Raw genomic sequence first — 22,087 nt, 5'->3', positions numbered from 1 at the left:
ATTTTAGACCCAAAACAGCACCCGTAGCGCCGAAAAAACAGATGCTACGGAGCCGAATTTAGTGGTCGATGTTTCCACTCGTGGCGTATACTAAAACTAGGGGCCATAAATATAAAATAGTAATAAATGCAAGAGGGAATTCAGGAGAATGTGGAACTCGCTACCACATCGCGTAGTTGAGGAGAATAGTTTTGATGCATTTAAGAGGAAACATAGAAATTAGGTGCAGGAGTAGGTTCAGTAGATAGCAGCTTGTGAAGGAGGCCCTCGTGGCCAATCCCCATAACAAAGCCGTCTCGCAACGCCTCGTTAAGGTGTGTGCCAAAATCGCACGGCTACCGCAAGTCTCCTGATGTCCGCAGCATATTTGGTGACATCCTGGCCCTCAGGTCTGCAGTGGTGGTAGAATTGGTGCCTGGCCGTGAGGATGCTCTCCTTCGGTTTCAGTTGGTTACGAATGAGTTCAATCAGCTGCTCATATGATTTGTCCTTGGCGCTCACGGGTGCCAGCAAATCCCTGACGAAACAGTAAACCTCATCGCCACAACTGGACAGCAATATCGGCGTACGTTTCTCTATCAGTGCGTTCGTGTCCCCTGTCAGGTCGTTTGCTATAAAATAGTACTCGAGCCTTTCCGTAAAGGCATCCCTGTCATTACCCTCTGTGAAATCCTTTAGCGTGCCCAAAATAGCCATGGTTACGTGAAGAGCTCGTCCGTGTCCTCGTCGCCAATTTGTGGTGTATGTAGCACTCAAATCACTGACTCCACACAGTCTGGTGTTGTAGTAACTGTTGTGACCTTGGTCCTTTATTGTGTAACTCCAGAGTGCCCCTCAGGTGTGATGGGCAGTCTTTTATACTCTGTCTTGCAGATACTTTTGGATCTCCCACCACAGTGCCCCTTGTGGTGCACCATTGTAACTGTACATTTAATGTACATGGACAATACATAACAACCTCGAGCAGCTCTGGGCCCAGTGGGTCCGGCTTTGGACTGCACCCAGACTGGGCAGCGGCAGTCTGGGCCGGCCGGCTGTCAGGCAACAGCAAGGGAACTGGGGGGAGTGGCTGGGGTGGGAGCACGAATATCGTCAGCCTGAGAGAGGATAGCGGGTTCGTGTTCCATGGAGCCCGCAAATGACCAGATTTACTGAATTCAATTTCACAATTGCCACAGCCTGTAGGCGACTGCAGCCACTCTCAACACTGAGCCACAAGAGAGATGTTGGAGACAGTTCTGGGATGGGCCCCCTGCCTGTTATAACCCCTGCTCCATCCTCCTTTCTGCCCAGAGCTATCGGCTACATACCCCCATCGAGGTGAGATTCACTCCCCCGGTGTCGGGGGTTGAGGTATGAGAATAGACTGTAGAAACTTGGACTATTCTCCTTGAAAGAAGGTGAATATAAGATGGCCTAAGAGTGATGTGTTAATGTTATGGAAAAGTAGCTCCAGAGAACACATCCCATGGGGGTGGGTGTCAGCCGATCTCTGCCTGGTCCGGTTGGCCTCGGTACTTTGGTTAGACTTCACTCGGAGACCTGATAGAGGTGTTTAAAATGACAAAGGGGCTCGGTATGGTAGACGTAGCAAAGATGTTTCCACTTGCAAACGAGACCAGAACTAGGGGCCATAAATATAGGTTGGTCACCAATAAACCCAATCGGGATTTCAGGAGAAAATGGTGAGAGTGGTGAGAATGTGGAACTTGCCACCACAGGGAGGGGTTGAGGCGACTAGTACAGACAAATTTAAGGGGAAGCTGGATAAACACATGAGGGAGAAAGGAAGTGAAGGATATGGTGATGGGGTGAGATGAAGAGGGGAGGGAGGAGGCTCATCTGGAGCAGAAACCCCGGCACGGAGCGGTGGGGCCCAATGGCCTGTTTCTGGGCTGTAAATACTGTATAAAGTTACTTCAAACTGAATTCTGAGGGTAGGACAAGGCGGGACAGATTTAGGACTGAGGTCTTTTCTCAGAGCAAGTGATCAACCAAAGGAATAGATTGTAGGGCAGTGAGTACTCGGGTAATTAGGGCAGAAACCCTGGGGTTTTGAAGAAACAATCAGATCGGAGAAACCCTACTTTCTGGATCGTGTGACACCTGACTGAGTTGTGAAGCCTCTGTGGTTGAATTACCTGCTGGGGGGTGAGTTACCAGAAGGAGCTCAGGGAGCAGTAGACCCAGCAAGATTCAGCACTCTTAGTACGGGAGGCAAAAGAAAGGCAGCAAGCTGAAGAGGAATGTTATAGTTTGATGGTTCTGATGATGTGTGTTGGTTTGGGGCCTAGCAGTGATGGTCTCCTTCCCCCTGTGACAGCACGAGGCTACAGACTGTGACAAGCTTGCTCAGTCAAGTGCAATGAAACATTTCCATTGTGGATATATTTGCTTGTTTACTTGTTGCTCCAAACACATCTGAGTTCCTTAGGCGTGTACAATGATCTACTTTATTCATACATTTTAATGCGTAATTACATTTCACGGTGTTGGCTTAAGATTTTACGATATTTCCAAATACACTGGGCTGACGTTTCCTCATCTGGTCCGTACAGGGTGGGCGAGGCTTCCGTCCGCCACTCTGATCCTGCCATGACCCCAGCTCATTTTCCTGGGTCAGGGGTCATGGCGGGCACTCAGCAGGAAGTGGAAGGCTGCCGGTGGGGCCCCCAGGAAATTCCAGGAGGTGCTGTACCACGATCACTGCTGGAGGCACCAAAGGAGCGAGGGGCACTTAAAGAGGCAGATAAACCCAGGAGAAGCAATGAGCCCAAGTGTCTGTAGGCCTTGGCCAAAGAGCTCAATGGTAAATGTTTGGGGCCCTGCAGGAGATCACCCTGAGTTTGAGGCCCTCTCCCTGAGTTTGAGGTCTTTGCACCACAATCTCGGGCACTCCAGCCAGGCTTCCCCTCAAGGGTCCTGGAGACTGGCAGCAAATGGGAGGGGAGTGGGCCGGAAAGCCTGGCCTCCCATCCCCACTGTCCCTTGCACACAGTGGGCACGGCCAAGGCTACCAGTGCCAGTTGTTGTGGGGGAGGAAAGTCAAGGTGGGGCAGGGAGTGAGTGCTGGCCAATCTTCCCTGCTGTTTCTTCTGCTAGCTCCCAGATCCAAGCCTGTGTCTTGCAGCTTATTGCTGCTCACCATTGTTTATTAACGAATTCATGTTGAGCCTTAAACCAGGCCGCCACTCCTGCGTGCAAAGGCCGAGTTTACACCAATCCGATCTTCTCTTCCTGCCTGACATTTGTTTCCATTCCTTTGCAGAGATAGTGACGAGGACCTGGAGCTGGTTTCCTGCCCACATGGTGTGAGCATGCCCAGTTGGGAACTACCCTCAGTGCCTCCTTGCAGCTGTGACTCCCTCTCGGATGGTGAGTATGTGTAGCCCCGCATTATGGCCTCCAGCGGAACTGTCACTGCGTCCTGCTCACAGCCTGAACCGATCCAGGGAGCTCCGTGGATGGGCATTGGTTGGAATGTGAGGATTGGGAATGTAAAACATGTGGAGGTGGATTTACAATGGGTGTAAAGCTGGCCTGGCGAAGTGTTGCCCGTTATAGAAACCACCCGGTTTTCATGCCCATTGCTCGCTGTCCTCAACCCCAGCTTTACATCCCATCAGCAAGTTGAAAGTTAGCCCCAGGAGCCCAGAATCTGGGGAGATCACCATGATGGACAGTTTGTGTTTGGCTCAGTCCCACAGCCTGGTTTAGTTGGAAGCCTTAGGGACGGTTTAAGGTCTCTGTGCCGGACACGACCAAGAGTAAGGTGTTGGAGAGATCGAAGGAGAGAAAGCTGGGAGTGTGCACTGAGTCAGTTACATGCTCGTATGTCCATTGACGCATGTACATGTACAATGTCATTCAGTTTGACGACACAAAGTTTATATTCCCCCCGTTGGTTCCTGGAGGCCTTCAGTACGATTACCGAGTCTATATTTTACTCTTGTGGCAGGCGATGTGGATCCAGTTCCCTCCATTGCCTGGTGGTGGATGTGCCTCCGATGTGATAGTGGGAGGGATGTTGCACAGTGATAAGTACGTGCCTATATCCCTGAGAATAAGTATGTAGGGCCGATTTACCTTTATACCGCTCCCAAATAACACCAAAAAATGGGCGCAATGCCGAGGAAGAGTAGGCACTGATCCTTTGCTCCCCTTGTCCTCCTGGACAGTACTGCACCCAAACTTCATCCGCGGCGTTTGCGGAGTCTGCATCTGACTGTGCTGTGACTGACTGTCACAGTGTAAATTACACACTGTAAGGGGTGGTTTGCAGGGGGTCAGCTTTCCCTTCTGACCTTATATGAGCGGTTCCGAATCGCTCCCACACCCTTGGTTCTAGACACTGGAATTATGAAGGGACTGTGACAGACTTGGACAGATAATCGGTTTCAAGGTAGGAAGCAGGTATGGCTTTATTGTGTTTAAAAAGAAGTAAAAGGCACACCTTTAATAACACACACAGAATATTAATACCAATACACACTGAGGGGTACAACACATTGAATAAAATGTCAAATTACAGTCTGTGGGAAAAAGAATACAGCTTAAACTCTAAATGGGGTAAAGAGGAGAATGCAGATACATTTACACAAGTTATCCCAGGTTCCCCCCTCCCAATTCCCCTGACTAACTAAGTTATAGCTCTGGGAGTTCAGGGGCTATGCTCACCAATCCCCTTTTGACAGTTCCAACTCCGGGGTTCGCTTTAGTTGTCCACGTTCTGTAGTCTGTACCCCTTGGTAGCATAGGACCAGCTTGTAGAGTGGAAAAATCTTCGCTTTTTCTTCGGTTTTGTCGGGTTGGTTCCGGTTGACTGTTTGATTGGTCGCGATGGCCCGAAACTTTCCGATAGTTGTTTTGAAAGCCTGTTTGCTGTTGTGGTGCTGTCCTTCTGGGTTTTAGAGATTCCTTTCGCCGATGTTTCGGGGTCCCACTTTTCGAGGCTGGTGTAGAACTTATGCAACGAGACTGCTAACTTAATAGTGTCTCTAGAAGTACACTTAACTGCCAGAACAGGCTACAATTATACTAAAACAGGCTTCCTTATCTTTGCACCAAATCAGTTCTTAGGCTTTGTTTAAACTGTTCTGTCCATTGATTTTCAAATGTCTCCTTTGTCAGTGTTTTTGGTGGGCTAGTCAGCAGTAACTCGATTAGGGTGTGATAATGTGCTATCACTGGTTTTGCATTGTTTTAGGATTGTCCAGTTTCCTGGCCATCTAGTTGGGCCCATGATTTCCATTGTGCTTGATTGGGTAATTTGATTATCTCTTTGGGGGTGAATTGGTGTTGCATAGTTCTCCCCAGACAGCCTGGGATCCTTAATACACGAATTTGCTTCACAGAGGTTAGCCCCACCTCCTGTATTCGGTAACACTTTTTCGCAGCCAAAATGTTGTAGAATCTTAAAATTGATATGCTCCTTCCCATAGATGTTTAGGGGATCTCAGGCTTCTGTAATTTAGGTCCATTTTGAATTCTCTTTTCAAAAAGTCCAAACACTGGGGAGGGGTCTCCATTAATGCATCCCCTTTTATCCCGTGCAGGCGTCGTCTGCCCCTTTAAAACTCATTTGTGTCCCGAAGTTTTTTCTTCCATTTTAAAAGTCCAGAAAGGGATTCTTCTCCTCTGCAGGGGAAAGGTACCAGGAATCTTTGCGAAATATTGGTAAATTCTACACACTATCAAAGACCTCCGCAGTCCAACTTTCTGCAACACAACAGCTGCAGTCAGAAGCCTCGGTTATACGGCACAGAAACAGGCCATTCGGCCCAACCAGCCCGTGCCGGGGATTATGCTCCACTCGAAGCTTCTCCCGTCTTTCCTCATCTCAGTCTGTCAGTGCAACCTTCCCATCTCCCTCGTGTGTTTATCCAGCCTCCCCTTAAATACATCGATACTATTCACTTCAACCATTCCCAATTTGATGTCTTATACTGATGGCCTCTAGTTTTTCTCTTCCCCACAATTGGAAACATTCTCTCTGTAAAATGAGATTACATTATTTTTAAAAGAAAAACTAAAATACTTTATTAAGTCTAAAAAGTCTACTCTATCAAAACTTTTCATAATTTTAAAGAGCTCTATTAGGCCACCCCTCACCCTTCCAGCCTGTTCATCCTTTCCTGATAGTATAGCCTCGCCGTTCTGATATCATCCTTGTAAATCGTTTTGCTCTCTCTCCAGTGCCTCGATATCCTTTTTACAATATGGTGACCAGTACTCCATGGGGCCCGAACTTGGTCAAAGCTTAGGCCCGCCCACTTCTCGGCGGTTCCCGGGCGGAACGTACCCGTTTGCCGCCCCCTGCCGCTGGGGCCAGTCGGGAGCGAGTTTCGCTGCGGTTGTGTCGGCTGCAGCGGCAGGCAGTGGGAGTCAGCAGGCGAGAGCGGGTGTGAGCGGGCGGGAGTGGGTGTGAGCGGGCGGGAGTGGGTGTGAGTGGGTGTGTGCGGGCGGGAGTGGGTGTGAGCAGGCGGGAGTGGGTGTGAGCGGGCGGGAGTGGGTGTGAGTAGGTGTGAGCGGGCGGGAGTGGGTGTGTGCGGGCGGGAGTGGGTGTGAGCGGGTGGGAGTGGGTGTGAGCGGGCGGGAGTGGGTGTGAGTGGGTGTGTGCGGGCGGGAGTGGGTGTGAGCGGGCAGGAGTGGGTGTGAGCGGCGGGATTGGGTGTGAGCGGGCAGGATTGGGTGTGAGCGGGCGGGATTGGGTGTGAGCGGGCGGGAGTGGGTGTGAGCGGGCGGGAGTGGGTGTGAGTGGGTGTGTGCGGGCGGGAGTGGGTGTGAGCGGGCAGGAGTGGGTGTGAGCGGGCGGGAGTGGGTGTGAGCGGGCAGGAGTGGGTGTGAGCGGGCGGGAGTGGGTGTGAGCGGGCAGGAGTGGGTGTGAGCGGGCGGGAGCGGGCGAGAGCAGCAGTGGGCGCTAGGTGTAGGGCCTAGTGTCGGAGGCCGTGCACCGCGCATGCGCGAGACTTGTTTTTTTGTAGTTTCCTCTGGGCGATGACATCACTTTTGCCGCGATTGGGGCCGATGGCACAGCTGCGCATGCTCAGTAAAGTCATGCACTTATTTGCACCCGCCAGGTGGAGAGGGGTCCGTTTTGGAGCGAGCGATACAAATTCTTCATCAGCCATCCATCAAGGAAAATAATAATGAATGCAAAAAAAGCTTCCAAGAAGTCTGATAGAGCCAAGCCCAGAGCTCCCTGGTTTAATGATGACGAGCTGGAGGAGCTTGTATGTGAGGTAGAGCGCCGGTATAAAGACCTCACCCGGGATGGTCGTGGCAAGCCTGCACCTCCCCTATATAGACGCATTTGGAGGGAAATCGGTGGGCAACATTGTGCAGGATGGAAATGATGGAACGATGTAAACATTTATTGGACCACTTCCGTACTACTCCAAAAGGTTCTGTGTCTGTAAGGATGTGTATGTGCGAGTGTGGGTCTGTGTGCATGTGTGTGAGAGTGTGTGTGTGTGAGAGTGTGTGTGAGTGAGAGTGTGTGTGAGTGAGAGTGTGAGTGAGAGTGTGAGTGTGAGTGAGTGTGTGAGTGGCATGAGCAAAATGGGCAAAGGCTGCAACGTTTCCTTCTGCAGAAGAAAGGAACATTCCAGGCAGCAGGCCTGTGTGCCACGGAGGGGGCCCAGCAGATGTCGAGTTGAGCAGCCTTGTGGAGCGTGCCTTGGCATTGGTAGGTGACCACCCCCGTGCCACCACAAATGGTGATGCAGATCCCGTGCTAGAGCGTGGTAAGCTAATACCTATCTCCGGTCTGCGTCACGCTCATGTCATGCAAGGTCAAGACAAATGCCTTTTAACGCAGTGTGTTGGCCATTAATGGTGTGCTCATGTAGCGATGGAAGTCCTTGAAGTCCGAATGTTAATTATTAAATGTCAGCTTGACCAACCCCACCACCCAGCTACACACTGAAATGTTGTCCTCTACTTGCAGGTGTTGATTCGGACAGCACCGAGCAATGCACCCATCCACCTCTGACACACAAAGGCCGAGTGTGACACCAACGTCTCCCACCCTGACGTTGTCACCAGCCCAACACACCAGCTCTTTCCTGCACCCGCCCCCCCAGATCAGCCACATCCATCTCCGCCACCCAGAGTCACGAAGACGAGGAGGGAGAATGAGGTCGAGGAGGTGGAAGAGGAGGACTCCAGCCTCCTGACATGTGTGCCACCTGTCCGGCCAACACCGGTGATGGTCCGATTTGTGAGGATTGGAGTCGGACGAAGCGGGAACAAGTGCTGGAAGGCACAGAGGCTGTGCTGGAAAACCCACCAAGCCGCATGCACCCAGAATGATGCAACAATCCCATGAGGATGCAGGATGGCTCGCAGCTATTCAGGAAATTAGACCATAAGAACATAAGGAATAGGAGCAGGAGTAGGCCATACGGCCCCTCGAGCCTGCTCCGCCATTTATTAGGATCATGGCTGATCTGACCATGGACTCAGCTTTACTTCCCCGCCCTCTCCCCATAACCCCTTATGCCCTTATCGAGGACGAACATGGACCTAGCTCGAGATGTACTGCAGACCATGGCTGGGATAGCTGGCAGCATCGCCATCTTTCCTCAGCAGCATACTGCCAGTATGTCGCAGCTCATTAGTGCGGTGGAACGCAACACCGACTCTGTCGAGGCGATGAAGCAAGCAATGGCTTCTGACTTCATGCAACCCCCCCGAGCCCACACCATCAAGGCCGACAGATCCCGAGGAGCCGGAGATGCCGGTGCCTTCAATCACACCCCCTACCTTCTCTCCTAGACGAACATGGCGGCAGCACTTTGGCTGCCCTCCTGCCTCCTGCACAACTTGATGGAGCAGAGGCAGTGAGGGGCAGGGGTGTGGCTCACCGTGGTGAAGGCAGATCCATGAAGAGGCTGATGGGCCTTACGTCGGGGGGTGGGAGAGGTAATGGAGGGTGTTGGTGGTGGATATGTTCTTTGCTCCTCATTAAGTTGTGGCTGTTGTTTCACATGGGTCGTTGTCAATGTCACTTGGCTGGTCTTGGAATGTTGGATTCAATCGTTTGCATGTTCTACCACTTTGGCATGCTGCACTATCCAACATTGTTCACCCTCTCTTGGTCAGTGTCTCATTTTTATATTATCTGGGGTACCTGTTGAGTAAAACACAGCTCTCCCACAGGTGTACTGTTGTATGAGGAATATCTTGCCCTCCACATATGATGCGACTGTTTAATATGACCTGTCATCAGACGATTGTGAGACGACAAGTAAGGGTCACCAATGCAGGAAGGCTGCCTTCAATGAGAGACAGTTGCACCACTTGCAGGACACACGTTAAGGCTTACACTTCAGTCCACTTTTCCTTCGGTGCACCATCGCGGATATGTCACGTTCCTCAGTGACCCTGCAGTCCATCTTCTATACTTGAGGTGATGCTGTTCTCACTGTCACATGCTGCAACCTGCCAGAGCATCACATGGTCGCATTTTCGTTTATTTCCTCTGACAGAAGCTCCGACCATCTGTGCTCTCACATTCTGTCAATAACTCTGTTCTGCTGCAATGGTCTAAAAACTCTTGTAGGGCATCTCCACTGAGCCTTTACCATCTCTCGGAACGCACTGCCGTTTCCTCACCTTCCCTTCAATGGAGAACTTCTCATTTCCATGTCTAAACTCATTCTGTGTAGGTTAAGGTCTATCAGAGAACTCACTCTGAGCCTCTGATACTGCTGCAGCACCAGGACGCTACCCGGGATGTGTAGCACTGCAGCACTCTGAGCATTCTCCCTGCCGCCCGACTCACAGCCAGCTCAGAACACCTTTTTGCTAGCGGTCCTTCTGGCGGGCGGAAGCACGATCTTAGAGGAAAACACGGTTTTTGAGCCTCCGGCATGGGCGGCAGAATGTTGCACTGGCGTACTTCACCAAGGAGTCTCCCACCGGGCGGAATTTGTGGGAAAAAATGTTTCCGGGTGGAACCTCGGTGGCTGTGGGTGGAACTCTGACCAAGTTCGAGCCCCAAGTGTGGTGTAACCAAGGTCCGATACAGGTTTAGCATAACTTCTCTACCTTCTCTACTTTTCATTTCTATCCCTCTAGAAATAAACCCTCGTGCTTGGTTTGCTTTTTTATGGCCTTGTTAACCTGTGTTGCAACGTTTAGTGATTTGTGTATTTGTACTCCGAGATCCCTTTGTTCCTCTACCCTATTTACATTCTTATTTTCCAAGTAATATGTGACCTCCTTATTTTTCTTACCAAAATGTAATACCTGACATTTATCTGTGTTGAACTTCATTTGCTAATGATATGCCCATTCTGCAAGTTTATTAATGTCCCCCTGTAATTTGTTGCAGTCCTGCTCAGTATTGGCTATCCCCCCAATTTTAGAAATTTAATCTGCATGTTTTTGATCTTAATCGTGAATATAAATTGTGAACAGCAGTGGTTACCCTTTGCCCCGACTCTCTGCTTTCTGTCCTGAAGCCAGCTAGCGATCCATTCAGCTACTTGTCCTGACTCCGCATTCTCTGACCTTAAGGTACCTTATCGAAGGCCTTTTGGAAATCTAGATATATTAAACCTACTGCATTACCCTTGTCTACTCTCTGTCACTTTCAAAGAATTCAATGAGGTTGGTCAAATGAGACTTTCCCTTTTGAAATCCATGCGGACTGTTCATTATTATATTTTTGGTTTGTAGTTTTTTTTAATTTTCTCCTTTTGCAGGGATTCCTTTATTTTTCCCACCATCAATGTTAAGCTAACTGTCTATAGTTCCCTGGACATGTTTTATGAAAAAGGATATAGACAGGCTCCGTGAGTGGGCTTGAACATGGCAGGTGGAATATAATGTGGAGAAATGTAAAGTTATTCACTTTGGGAGGAAAAATAGAAAAGCAGAATATTTTTGCAGATATTGATGCTGAGAGGTTGTTTCCCCAGGGCCGGGGAGTCGAGAACCAAGGGTCACAGTCTCAGGATAAGGGGTCGGCCATTTAGGACTGAGATGAGGAGAAATTTCTTCACTCGGAGGGTGGTGAATTTTTGGAATTCTCTGCCCCAGAGGTCATTGAGTATATTCAAGACAGAGACCGATAGATTTTTGAATATTAAGGGAATCAAGGGATAGGGGGACAGTGCAGGAAAGTGGAGTTGAGGTCGAAGATCAGCCATGATCTTATTGAATGGTCGAGCAGGCTCGAGGGGCCGAATGGCCTATTCCTGCTCCTAATTCTTATGTTCTTGTCTCCCTTCTTAAAAATAGGTATAATGTTCGCTATCTACCGGGCCTCTAGCACTTTTTCTAATTAATTATTAAATATGTGTAATAGTGCCTCTGCTATCTCTTCACTGCAAACTTCTCCCAGAAAGACCTGATGCTACTTATTCCAGAGTTGCTGCTTCAGCACAGTGGAGGAAACATTTGTCGGTGCCCATTTATCTGTACGGATCGAGCGGCAGGCTGGGGTCACATGCCACAAGAAGCAGGCCTGAAAACAGCTTGAAATTGCTCCTCGGGCCTTGCTATGTCCACACTGGTGACCTGTGAGCACCAATCGGACCAGTGGATGGGGGGCGTATGTGATTGAGGGGGGGAGGGATCGAGGAGAGGGAGGGGAGCGAGAGGGGGATTGGATCGTGAGGGAGAGGGGAGCGAGAGGGGGAGGGGATTGTGAGGGGGGGAATCGAGAGGGGGAGGGGATTGAGGGGGGGATTGTGAGGGGGAGGGGATTGTGAGGGGGGGATTGTGAGGGGGAAGGGATCAAGAGGGGGTTCGAGAGATGGATCGAGAGGGGGAGGGGATTGCGAGGGGGAGAGGGGGAGGGGATTGTGAGGCGGGAGATTGAGGGGGGGGGGGATCGAGGACGTTTTTTTTTGCCGCCTCTTTAAGGGCCGCAGGTTCGGACACTCTAAAGCCTGAAAATCCAGTCAGAGCTTGCACAGAGCGGGCTGCGATTGGTCCTAACGAATTGAGCAAACATGTCGTGGAACGGGTGCAGGACTTCCATTGAATATCGAAAGAAAGACATTTCAGGCAGTGTCATGGCCTGTCGGGACAGGCTGCTTTGGGTAAGGCAAAGCTTGTCGCAGAATACACCTAGTGATGGAGGCCACATACCCTTTTGTGAATGATGATGTGGACAAGGAGCAGGGGAACCACCACAAGGCCTTTGCTGAGTCATTGCAGCCTCTCCTGGGTCACAAAGACCTCACAAAGTGGGAATCCCTCCTCCTCTCCCTCTCTCCAGGTCACTTGGAGAAGCCCCACTGTGAGCCCGAGTCCTTCCTCGATTGTTGCACCCTCAGTCTTCATACCCACACCGTTACAGTTTGTAACTCTCCTCCACAAACAGCACTGATGCTGGGTCAATTGTTCATTTTAAATCGGGGATTGATATATTTTAGTTAACCAAAGGCATTAAGGGACATGGGGAAAAATCTGGGGTATGGTGTTAGGTCACAGATCAGCCATGATCTCATTCAATGGCAGAAAGGTTCAAGGGCCTCCTCCTGTCCCTATGTCCCTTGATCCTTGTTTCCTCACCTGCTGCTGGCACACACAGTGCTCCCTCCAAAGCAGGCTGCAGGTGCACCCAGAGGTGCCTGAGGTGCTGCTCCCATGGCAGAATAGCCCACTCACTCACCGGTGTGGGAGCCTTGAAGTAAGTGTAAGGATCACCAACAGACAAACTGCAGCCTCTGGCACACATACATTTGTCTCAGCCGTGGCTCAGTGGGCAGCACTCTCGCCTTAGAGTCAGGTGGTTGTGAGCCCCACCCCACAAATCTGAGCACAAATACCAGGCCAATACTCCCAGTGCAGTACTGAGGGAGTGTCGCACTTTCGGAGGGGCAGTACTGAGGGAGTGTCGCACTGTCGGAGGGGCAGTACTGAGGGAGCGCCACACTGTTGGAGGGGCAGTACTGAGAGAGCCCCGCACTGTCGGAGGGGCAGTACTGAGGGAGTGCTGCCCTGTCGGAGGGGCAGTGCTGAGGGAGCGCTGCACTGTCGGAGGGGCAGTGCTGAGGGAGTGCTGCACTGTCAAAGGGGCAGTGCTGAGCGAGTGCTGCACTGTCGGAGAGGCAGTGCTGAGGGAGTGCTGCACTGTCGGAGGGGCAGTACTGAGGGAGTGCTGCACTGTCCCATAGGGCTTTAGCTATGCTTGTCTCTTTAACGGTGCTGATAACTTGCCTTCGTGACCACAGCCAAACATGCTCCCGCACCAAGGGCTCCCAGGTGTGTCTGATTTCTTCAATGAGGCCCAGGGCACCATCTGTTGTTCGGCTTGTATCCCAGGCAGCACAGAGATGGTCAGCCCCTGGAACTGCAGTGCTTGCTGGGATACAGCCAGGCTCTGCTGGCTCGGAGCATGTGCAACTGATCTCTGGTGGTCTCTCAAGGCCTTGGCTACTGGGTTGGTCCCTGGAGCTGTGGTTATCTGCAGTTTCCAGCTCACAGCTGAACATTCAGAGACTAGGGTCCTGAACTTGGGGAAAAGTAACTTCGATAGTATAAGACGTGAATCAGCTAGAATAGACTGGGGAGTGATACTTAAAGGGTTGATGGTGGATAAGCAATGGCAAACATTTAAAGATCACATGCATGAACTTCAACAATTGTACATCCCAGTCTGGAGTAAAAATAAAACAGGAAAGGTGGCTCAACCATGGCTAACAAGGGAAATTAAGGATAGTGTTAAATCCAAGGAAGAGGCATATAAATTGGCCAGAAAAAGCAGCAAACCTGAGGACTGGGAGAATTTTGTAATACAGCAGAGGAGGACAAAGGTTTAATTAGGAGGGGGAAAATAGAGTATGAGAGGAAGCTTGCTGGGAACATAAAAACTAACTGCAAAAGTTTCTATAGATATGTGAAGAGAAAAAGATTAGTGAAAACAAATGTAGGTCCCTTGCAGTCAGATTCAGGTGAATTTATAATGGGGAACAAAGAAATGGCGGGCCAGTTAAACAAATACTTTTGGCTCTGTTTTCACGAAGGAAGACACAAATAACCTTCCGGAAATACTAGGGGACCGAGGGTCTAGTGAGAAGGAGGAACTGAAGGCAATCCTTATTAGGCAGGAAATTGTGTTAGGGAAATTGATGGGATTGAGGGCCGATAAATCCCCGGGGCCTGATAGTCTGCATCCTAGATAACTTAAGGAAGTGGCCCTAGAAATAGTGGATGCATAGGTGATCATTTTCCAATAGTCTATCGACTCTGGATCAGCTCCTATGGACTGGAGGGTAGCTAATGTAACACCACTTTTTAAAAAACGGGTAATTATAGACCGGTTAGCCTGACATCAATAGTGGAGAAAATGTTGGAATCAATTATTAAAGATGAAATAGCAGCGCATTTGAAAAGCAGTGACAGGATCAGTCCAAGTCAGCATGGATTTATGAAAGGGAAATCATGCTTGACAAATCTTCTGGAATTTTTTGAGGACGTAACTAGTAGAGTTACAAGGGAGAACCAGTGGATGTGGTGTATTTGGACTTTTAAAGGGCTTTTGACAAGGTCCCACACAAGAGATTGGTGTGTGAAATTAAAGCACATGGTATTGGGGGTAATGTACTGACGTGGATAGAGAACTGGTTGGCAGACAGGAAGCAGAGAGTCGGGATAAATGGGTCCTTTTCAGAATGGCAGACAGTGACTAGTGGAGTGCCACAGGGCTCAGTGCTGGGACCCCAGCTATTTACAATATACATTAATGATTTAGATGAAGGAATTGAGTGTAATATCTCCAAGTTTGCAGATGACACTGGGTGGTGGTGTGAGCTGTGAGGAGGACGCTAAAAGGCTGCAGTGTGACTTGGACAGGTTAGGTGAGTGGGCAAAAGCATGACAGATGCAGTATAATGTGGATAAATGTGAGGTTCTCCATTTTGGGGGCAAAAACACGAAGGCAGAATATTATCTGAATGGCGGCAGATTAGGAAAGGGGATTAGTGCAATGAGACCTGGGTGTCATGGTTCATCAGTCATTGAAAGTTGGCATGCAGGTACAGCAGGCGGTGAAGGCGGCAAATGGTATGTTGGCCTTCATAGCAAGGGGATTTGAGTATAGGAGCAAGGAGGTCTTACTGCAGTTATACAGGGCCTTACTGAGGCTTCACCTGGAATACTGTGTTCAGTTTTGGTCTCCTAATCTGAGGAAGGACGTTCTTGCTATTGAGGGAGTGCAGCGAAAGTTCACCAGACTGATTCCCGGGATGGCGGGACTGACATATGAGGCGAGACTGGATCAACTGGGCCTTTATACACTGGAGTTTAGAAGGATGAGAGGGGATCTCATAGAAACATATAAAATTCTGACGGGATTGGACAAGTTAGATGCAGGAAGAATGTTCCCGATGATGGGGACACAGTCTTAGGATAAGGGGTAAGCCATTTAGGACTGAGATGAGGAGAAACTTCTTCACTCAGAGAGTTGTTAACCTGTGGAATTCCCTACTGCAGAGAGTTGTTGATGCCAGTTCATTGGATATATTGAAGAGGGCGTTAGATATGGCCCTTACGGCTAAAGGGATCAGGGGGTATGGAGAGAAAGCAGGAAAGGGGTACAGAGGGAATGATCAGCCATGATCTTATTGAATGGTGGTGCAGGCCGAATGGTGAAGGGCTGAATGGCCTACTCCTGCACCTATTTTCTATGTTTCTATGCTTCTATTCCCTCCTGCACCAGAAACCGCAATTTCCATCCCAATAGGAATCGGAGCCGGTGGTCGTTGTAGAGAAGTCCTGGCTGAGGTTGCTGCTCAGTCTGTCACACAGTCCCACGATTCAGTCTGACATAAACCTTTGCGTGCACATTACAGACCGGCTACAGTCAGACTATAACCCGTCGAGTATATTTTTATATCAATAGTTAAAAATATCAGTGTAGTTCATGGTGGAATTTTCTCTCAAACTCTATTGTCCTCCTGAACTTATGCCAGGGAGACAGGTGCACATGACCAGGAGCTGATACAATTGTAAATCACATTCTCCATGACTGTGTTGGTAAAGGCAGTGTGGATCTGAGCTATACTGACCTGAAGGTCAATGGTTTGCTTCCCGATCTTTTCTGAGATCAGGGTGGCAGTCGGGAAACTACACGTGTCCTCAGCACCTGTAGAGAAGAGAACGTTATCCTGGGCTGCCATCCTGATCACACATAGTGCTTCCCTCTGGGCTTTGTGTGTCAGTGTCCCCGCATGGGGTGAGGACAGAATCCAGGCGAATGGTGATGCCCCCCATGGTCAGAGAGCTGCCAACACTCATTGGATTGGCCTACACATGACGAATGGGAACAAAGGCAATGCAACTCCAGACCAACAGCCAATACTTCAGAAGAGTGGGGCATATTGAAAAAATAGTTGAGTAAACCTCCACTTAGTCCCAGAGACTTACCTTCAAATATTCCCTTCAAATCTGGCCACCATCTGGAAATCAGTGTTGGGTTGAGATGCTGCAATGTTAGCCTTCAGGTCTGGGTCTATGGGATGTGGGTTTGTAAACTTTTAGCCCAAATTCAGTGGATGTCTCCATCACCAGGCTGAAATCCTTTATCAGTTTCCTACAAACATTCTTGAAGTGTAGTTATACAACAAAGAGCTTTCGATCGGTGAATCCCCAGACTGATGGACTGGCGGGCTGCAGTGGCTCTCTTTGAATTCACACAGTTTCAGTGGACAGTGCATTAATCAGGCACAGAATGGGAAGCAGCGATTGTTGGAGTACAGTAAAGGGAGCTTTATTCTACATCGAACTGTGCTGCACCGGAAATAAAACCAGGGAATGCTGGAAATACTCAGCGGGTCAGGCAACATCTGTGGGGAGAGAAACAGAGTTAACGTTTCAGGTCGATGGTCAGAGCTGGAAAAAGTTAGAGATGGTAACAGGTTTTAAACAGGGACTGGATTAAATGCTGCTTCAAAGTAGTTCATCGGTAACATCTTCCAGTTCTGATGAAAGGTCATCGACCTGAAACGTTAACCGTGTTTCTCTCTCCACAGATGCTACCCGACATGCTGAGTATTTCCATTTTCTGTGTTTATTTCAGAATTCCAGCTTTGTGCTGTCCCTGACCTGGGTGAGCGTTATGCTCACACAGAATGTGTGCCGTGCCACGTCAATACCATCCCTCGACTTCAGGACGGCAGTGTTCAGGAACAGTAACCAAAACTAATTCTGATGGTCCGATCAGGTATTTGTAGGAAGATAGGGATATTTGGGACAGGAGAAGACTAATCAGCCCCTCGAGTCTGCTCCACCATTCAACCACTCTACCCAACTCCATTTACTTGTCTTTGCTCCATATCTCTCGATACCCAATAAATATCTACCTGTCTCAGTCTGGAAAGCTCGAATTGACCGCCAGCTTCACAGCTTTTGGGTGAGAGAGTTCCAGATTTCTGCTACCCTTTGTGTGAAAAAGTGCCTCCTGATAAACAGCCTGGCTCTAATTTTAAGATTGTGCCCTTGGTTCTGGATTCCCACCAGAGGAAATAGTTCCTGTGTACTGACACAATCAAATGTAGAGTCCAAGCTGAGGGTGAACAATGAATCCTAGGGATCAGTTGAAAATGCATGAGCAGCAGGATTTAAGGTTGACTATGTACTGGGCACATCTAACGCACTAACTTCTTGTTATCTTCACTGCCCAGATGTTGCCCAAGTCCCAGAGCAGATGCGTGCTACTCCAGATCCTGCTCTCACTGTCTCGCACGTCAGACCGAAGGAACTCCCGGTGCTGCAACCTCCCGCACATGTTCCTCTGGAAAACTTCCTGCAGACTTTGCATTCGGAAACCCCAAGCACCACATCCTCTGCAGGTAATACCTGAGACATACAGCTTCACTGTGGCCGGCAAACCATTCAACCATTGCTGACGCTTATTGCACGTAGAATGGTTGAGCTCATTTGGGGGATTCTGGAACTCACTGAAAGTGGCGGCAAGCTCAAATCTCGACGATTCGTTAAACTGGTTTCAGCATCTGCGTTTGCTGTTTGCCTGTTGAGACTGGATTTTATGGGCGTTAGGTGACTGGGCCCCTCAGGTAACTGTACAGACTGCCGGGGCAGTGTCTGTCACTACTCTCTTGTTCCCTTAACTGGTACTGCCTTCTGTAAATTTTCAGGGGTTACTTTGGCCAAAGGGTGAGAACGGGCAGTAACGGGGTGCAGTATTAATAAGACACGCCTGTTTGAAAGTCCTGATTGCTGATTATCATCTTTTGAACATGCCTGGAGGTAAACCAGACACCGGCAGGTTTTGCCCTCGAGGGCTGATCAGACGCAGTTTCCGTGGAGCAGTCCATGTGGGCTCCTCGCCTCCACCTGCACTGAAAGTGTGAAGTGCTCTGGTTGGCCCGCAGCGGCACGTTGCAGGATGGTTCAGGGCCTGAAGGAGAGGGCACACTGGTTCTCTCACATGGCACTGGGGGTCCTGGTGGGGGAGGTCCAGAGGTGGAGGTCCTGGAGGAGGGGGGCCGGAGAAGGAGGTCAGAGGGAGGCCAGAGGAGGAGGTCCTGGTGCGGGAGGTCCAGAGGAGGAGGTCTTGGTGGGGCAGGTCCAGAGGAGGAGGTCTTGGTGGGGCAGGTCCAGAAGAGGAAGTCCTGGTGGGGGAGGTCCAGAGGAGGGGGCCAGAGAAGGTGGTCCTGGTGGGGGAGGTCCAGAGAAGGAGGTCAGAGGGAGGCCAGAGGAGGAGGTCTTGGTGAGGGGGGGCCAGAGAAGCTGGTCCTGGTGGGGGAGGTCCAGAGAAGGAGGTCCTGGTGGAGGGAGGTCAGAGGGAGGCCAGAGGAGGAGGTCCTGGTGGAGGGGCGCCAGAGGAGGAGGTCCTGGTGGAGGGGGGGGGCCAGAGAAGGTGGTCCTGCTGGGGGAGGTCCTGGTGGGGAAGGTCCAGAGGAGGAGGTCCTGGTAGGGGAGGTCCAGAGGAGGAGGTCCTGGTGGAGGGGGGCCAGAGAAGGAGGTCAGAGGGAGGCCAGAGGAGGAGGTCCTGGTGGAGGGGGGGGGTGCAGAAAAGGTGGTCCTGGTGGGGGAAGTCCTGGTGGGGGAGTTCCAGAGGAGGAGGTCTTGGTGGAAGGGTCCAGAGGAGGAAGTCCTGGTGGAGGGTGGCCAGAGGAGGAGGTCCTGATGGAGGATGTCCAGAGGAGGAGGGATGTTCTGTATCCGCGAGGGGGATGGACACTACCCCACACTCCTGCCTCTCTCTCCTGCAGCAGCTGGTGCTGCTCTGCCTGGCCTTGTGTCCTCCTCCCATTCCTCGACCACACCGAGGGTGACCCCGTGCAAGATGCCCGTGACCCAAGCACTCCCTCTCTCCAGGTGACTCCTATAGGGTGTCCAATAAGGTGGGGTAGCACAGCACTCCCTCTCTCCAGGTGAATTCCCCAGAGAATTTCCAGAATAAATGCTGCTTGCGTGTTAGTGAAGATTGACAAAGTGTCCTAGAAAGTCCCCGGATGAGTATCAAACGTCCTTTTCAAACACAGCGCAGTCGGTTGCTCTCCAGCAGCGAGTGAACAGTGAAAGCTCAACACGGCTTGAATTAGCGCTCGCAATCCTCAGCAAGGGCTTGTTCACCCTGGGTCAGCGGGTCGCTGTTGGAGAGGTCGTTAATTATAGCGTCAGTCTGCAGGATGGCGGGCAGCCTCTTTAATGAGCATCAGGAGCCACTTTAATTGGTCATCATGGCCTTAATCATCCTCGGAGCAGCCATTCCCAGTGTTCTAACTCCTTTACCATATTGGTAAACCTTTACCGGTAGTCTGGAGGACGGACTCATGGAATGCATTCGGGACAGTTTCCTGGAACAATACGTCATGGAACCAACCAGGGAAACATAGAAACATAGAAAATAGGTGCAGGAGTAGGCCATTCGGCCCTTCTAGCCTGCACCGCCATTCAATGAGTTCATGGCTGAACATTCAACTTCAGTACCCCATTCCTGCTTTCTCGCCATACCCCTTGATCCCCCTAGTAGTAAGGACCTCATCTAACTCCTTTTTGAATATATTTAGTGAATTGGCCTCAACAACTTTCTGTGGTAGAGAATTCCACAGGTTCACCACTCTCTGGGTGAAGAAGTTCCTCCGCATCTCGGTCCTAAATGGCTTACCCCTTATCCTTAGACTGTGACCTCTGGTTCTGGACTTCCCCAACATTGGGAACATTCTTCCTGCATCTAACCTGTCTAACCCCGTCAGAATTTTAAATGTTTCTATGAGGTCCCCTCTCATTCTTCTGAACTCCAGTGCCTTTGCACCCCACGGGCGTAGCACTGACATCGACTCCCACCATATTCGCTGGGAATTTAGCAGCGGTGCTACAGCGTTGCCCCTAATCTTCTGTGCCCAGAGATTATGATATGATCGCCGTTCACATCGCTCAGTAGCTCCCCGGACCCGAAATTGACTTGCGCCCCGTGCAGCAGTACCGGGCAAAAGTACTGACAGTTGCAAGAGGCGTGCATCGGCTGGCCGGCTGCTTCGGGGGCGAGGATTAAAGGCGCGGTGGCCAAGGTAAGTAAAAAAACCCGTTCCTTCCTCGTTGCCGTTTATTTTGCGGGTTCCTGTCTGCGATCGTTCAGCACTCTGTCCGAATGCCGGGCTGATCTCGTGGGATTGCCGCTGCCTTGGTGGTCCAGGTAGGTGCCTTTTATATTGCGGAGCCTGCAGCGATGGCCTTTCCCTTTAAGGGAGGGAAGGAGCCATTGTACACGGCAACGCTGCACGGCCCAGTGTGTGCAATGCTGCTGAAGTCTCTGCCCTGCTTCCTGCCACTTGCGCTCGCTCCACTTCCCACTTGGAGCTCAAACGGCAACTTCTTAAAAAATTTGAAATCGTTAATGCCCAGTGTCCCAAATGGGGCAATTTCCCCCCAACGCAAATGAGGAGGAATTTCTTCCCTCAGAGAGTTGTGAATCTGTGGAATTCTCTGTCCCAGAGAGCTGTGGAGGCTGGGTCATTGAATATATTTAAGGCGGAGATAGACAGATTTTTGAGCAATAAGGGAGTGAAGGGTTATGGGGAGCGGGCAGGGAAAGGGAGCTGAGTCCATGATCAGATCAGCCATGATCTTATTAAATGGTGGAGCAGGCTCAGGGGGCCGATTGGCCTACACCTGTTCCTATTTCTTATGTTCTTATGTATTGGTCTTCACAGTAAAAAACACAAAAACCATACCAAGAATAGTGGGGAACCAAGGGGTTAATAACAGTGATGAACTTAAAGTAATTAATCTCAGTAGAGAAAAAATACTTGGGAAATTAATGGGACTAAAAGCCGACAAATCCACCGGACCTGAAGGCCTAAATCCTCGGGTTCTAAAAGAGGTGGCTGCAGAGATACTGGATGCATTGATTGTGATCTTCCAATAATCCCCAGATCCTAGATGGTTCCAGCAGATTGGAAGGTAGCAAATGTAACCCCAGTCTGTCCCCCCACCCCCCGAGCCCCCATTCCTCAGCCTGCCTCTCACCCAAGTCCTCGTTCCCCAGGCACTCTCACCCCTCCCCCAGCCCCCATTCCAAAGTCTCTCTCCCCGCTCCCCCAGCCCCCATTCCCCAGTCACTCTCTCCCCCCTCCCCCAGCCCCCATTCCCCAGTCTCTCCCCCCCCAGCCCCCATTCCCCAGTCATTCTCTCTCTCTCTCTCTCCCCCAAGCTCAATTCCCCAGTCTCTCCCCCACTCCACCAGCCCCATTCTCCAGTCTCTCTCTCTCTCTCTCTCTCTCTCCCCCACAGCCCCCATTCCCCAGTCTCTCTCTCTCTCTCTCTCTCTCTCTCTCTCTCTCGCCCACAGCACCCATTCCCCAGCCTCTCTCCCCCCCAGCCCCCATTCCCCAGTCTCTCTCTCTCTCTCTCTCTCTCTCCCCCCCAGCCCCCATTCCCCAGTCTCTCTCTCTCTCTCTCTCTCTCTCCCCCCCCAGCCCACATTCCCCAGTCTCTGTCCCACCTGCCCCAGCCCCCATTCCGCAGTCTCTCTTCCCCCTCCCCCCAGCCCACATACCCCAGGCTCTCTCCCCCTCCCCCCAGCCCCCATTCCCCAGTCTCTCTCCCCCCCATCCCCCATTCCCCAGTCTCTCCCCCCCTCCCCAGGCCCCCATTCCCC

At 50.7% G+C, this 22,087-nt stretch overlaps 1 protein-coding gene across 1 annotated transcript in view; it reads left to right on the top strand.

The window, feature by feature from the left end:
* Positions 1–22,087, top strand: part of LOC139227066 (SH2B adapter protein 2) — a 123,953-nt gene that overhangs the window by 61,999 nt on the left and 39,867 nt on the right. The window contains exons 4-5 of the mRNA XM_070858140.1: positions 3,269–3,375; positions 17,643–17,810. Coding sequence (XP_070714241.1) covers positions 3,269–3,375; positions 17,643–17,810 — 275 coding nt within the window. The remainder of the gene's footprint in view (positions 1–3,268; positions 3,376–17,642; positions 17,811–22,087) is intronic.

The sequence above is a fragment of the Pristiophorus japonicus genome, chromosome 16, assembly GCF_044704955.1.
Source record: "Pristiophorus japonicus isolate sPriJap1 chromosome 16, sPriJap1.hap1, whole genome shotgun sequence".
In the NCBI taxonomy this organism is placed as follows: domain Eukaryota; kingdom Metazoa; phylum Chordata; class Chondrichthyes; family Pristiophoridae; genus Pristiophorus; species Pristiophorus japonicus.
Note: the sequence above shows the minus strand (reverse complement) of the source record. Positions and strands in the feature narration are given on the sequence as shown.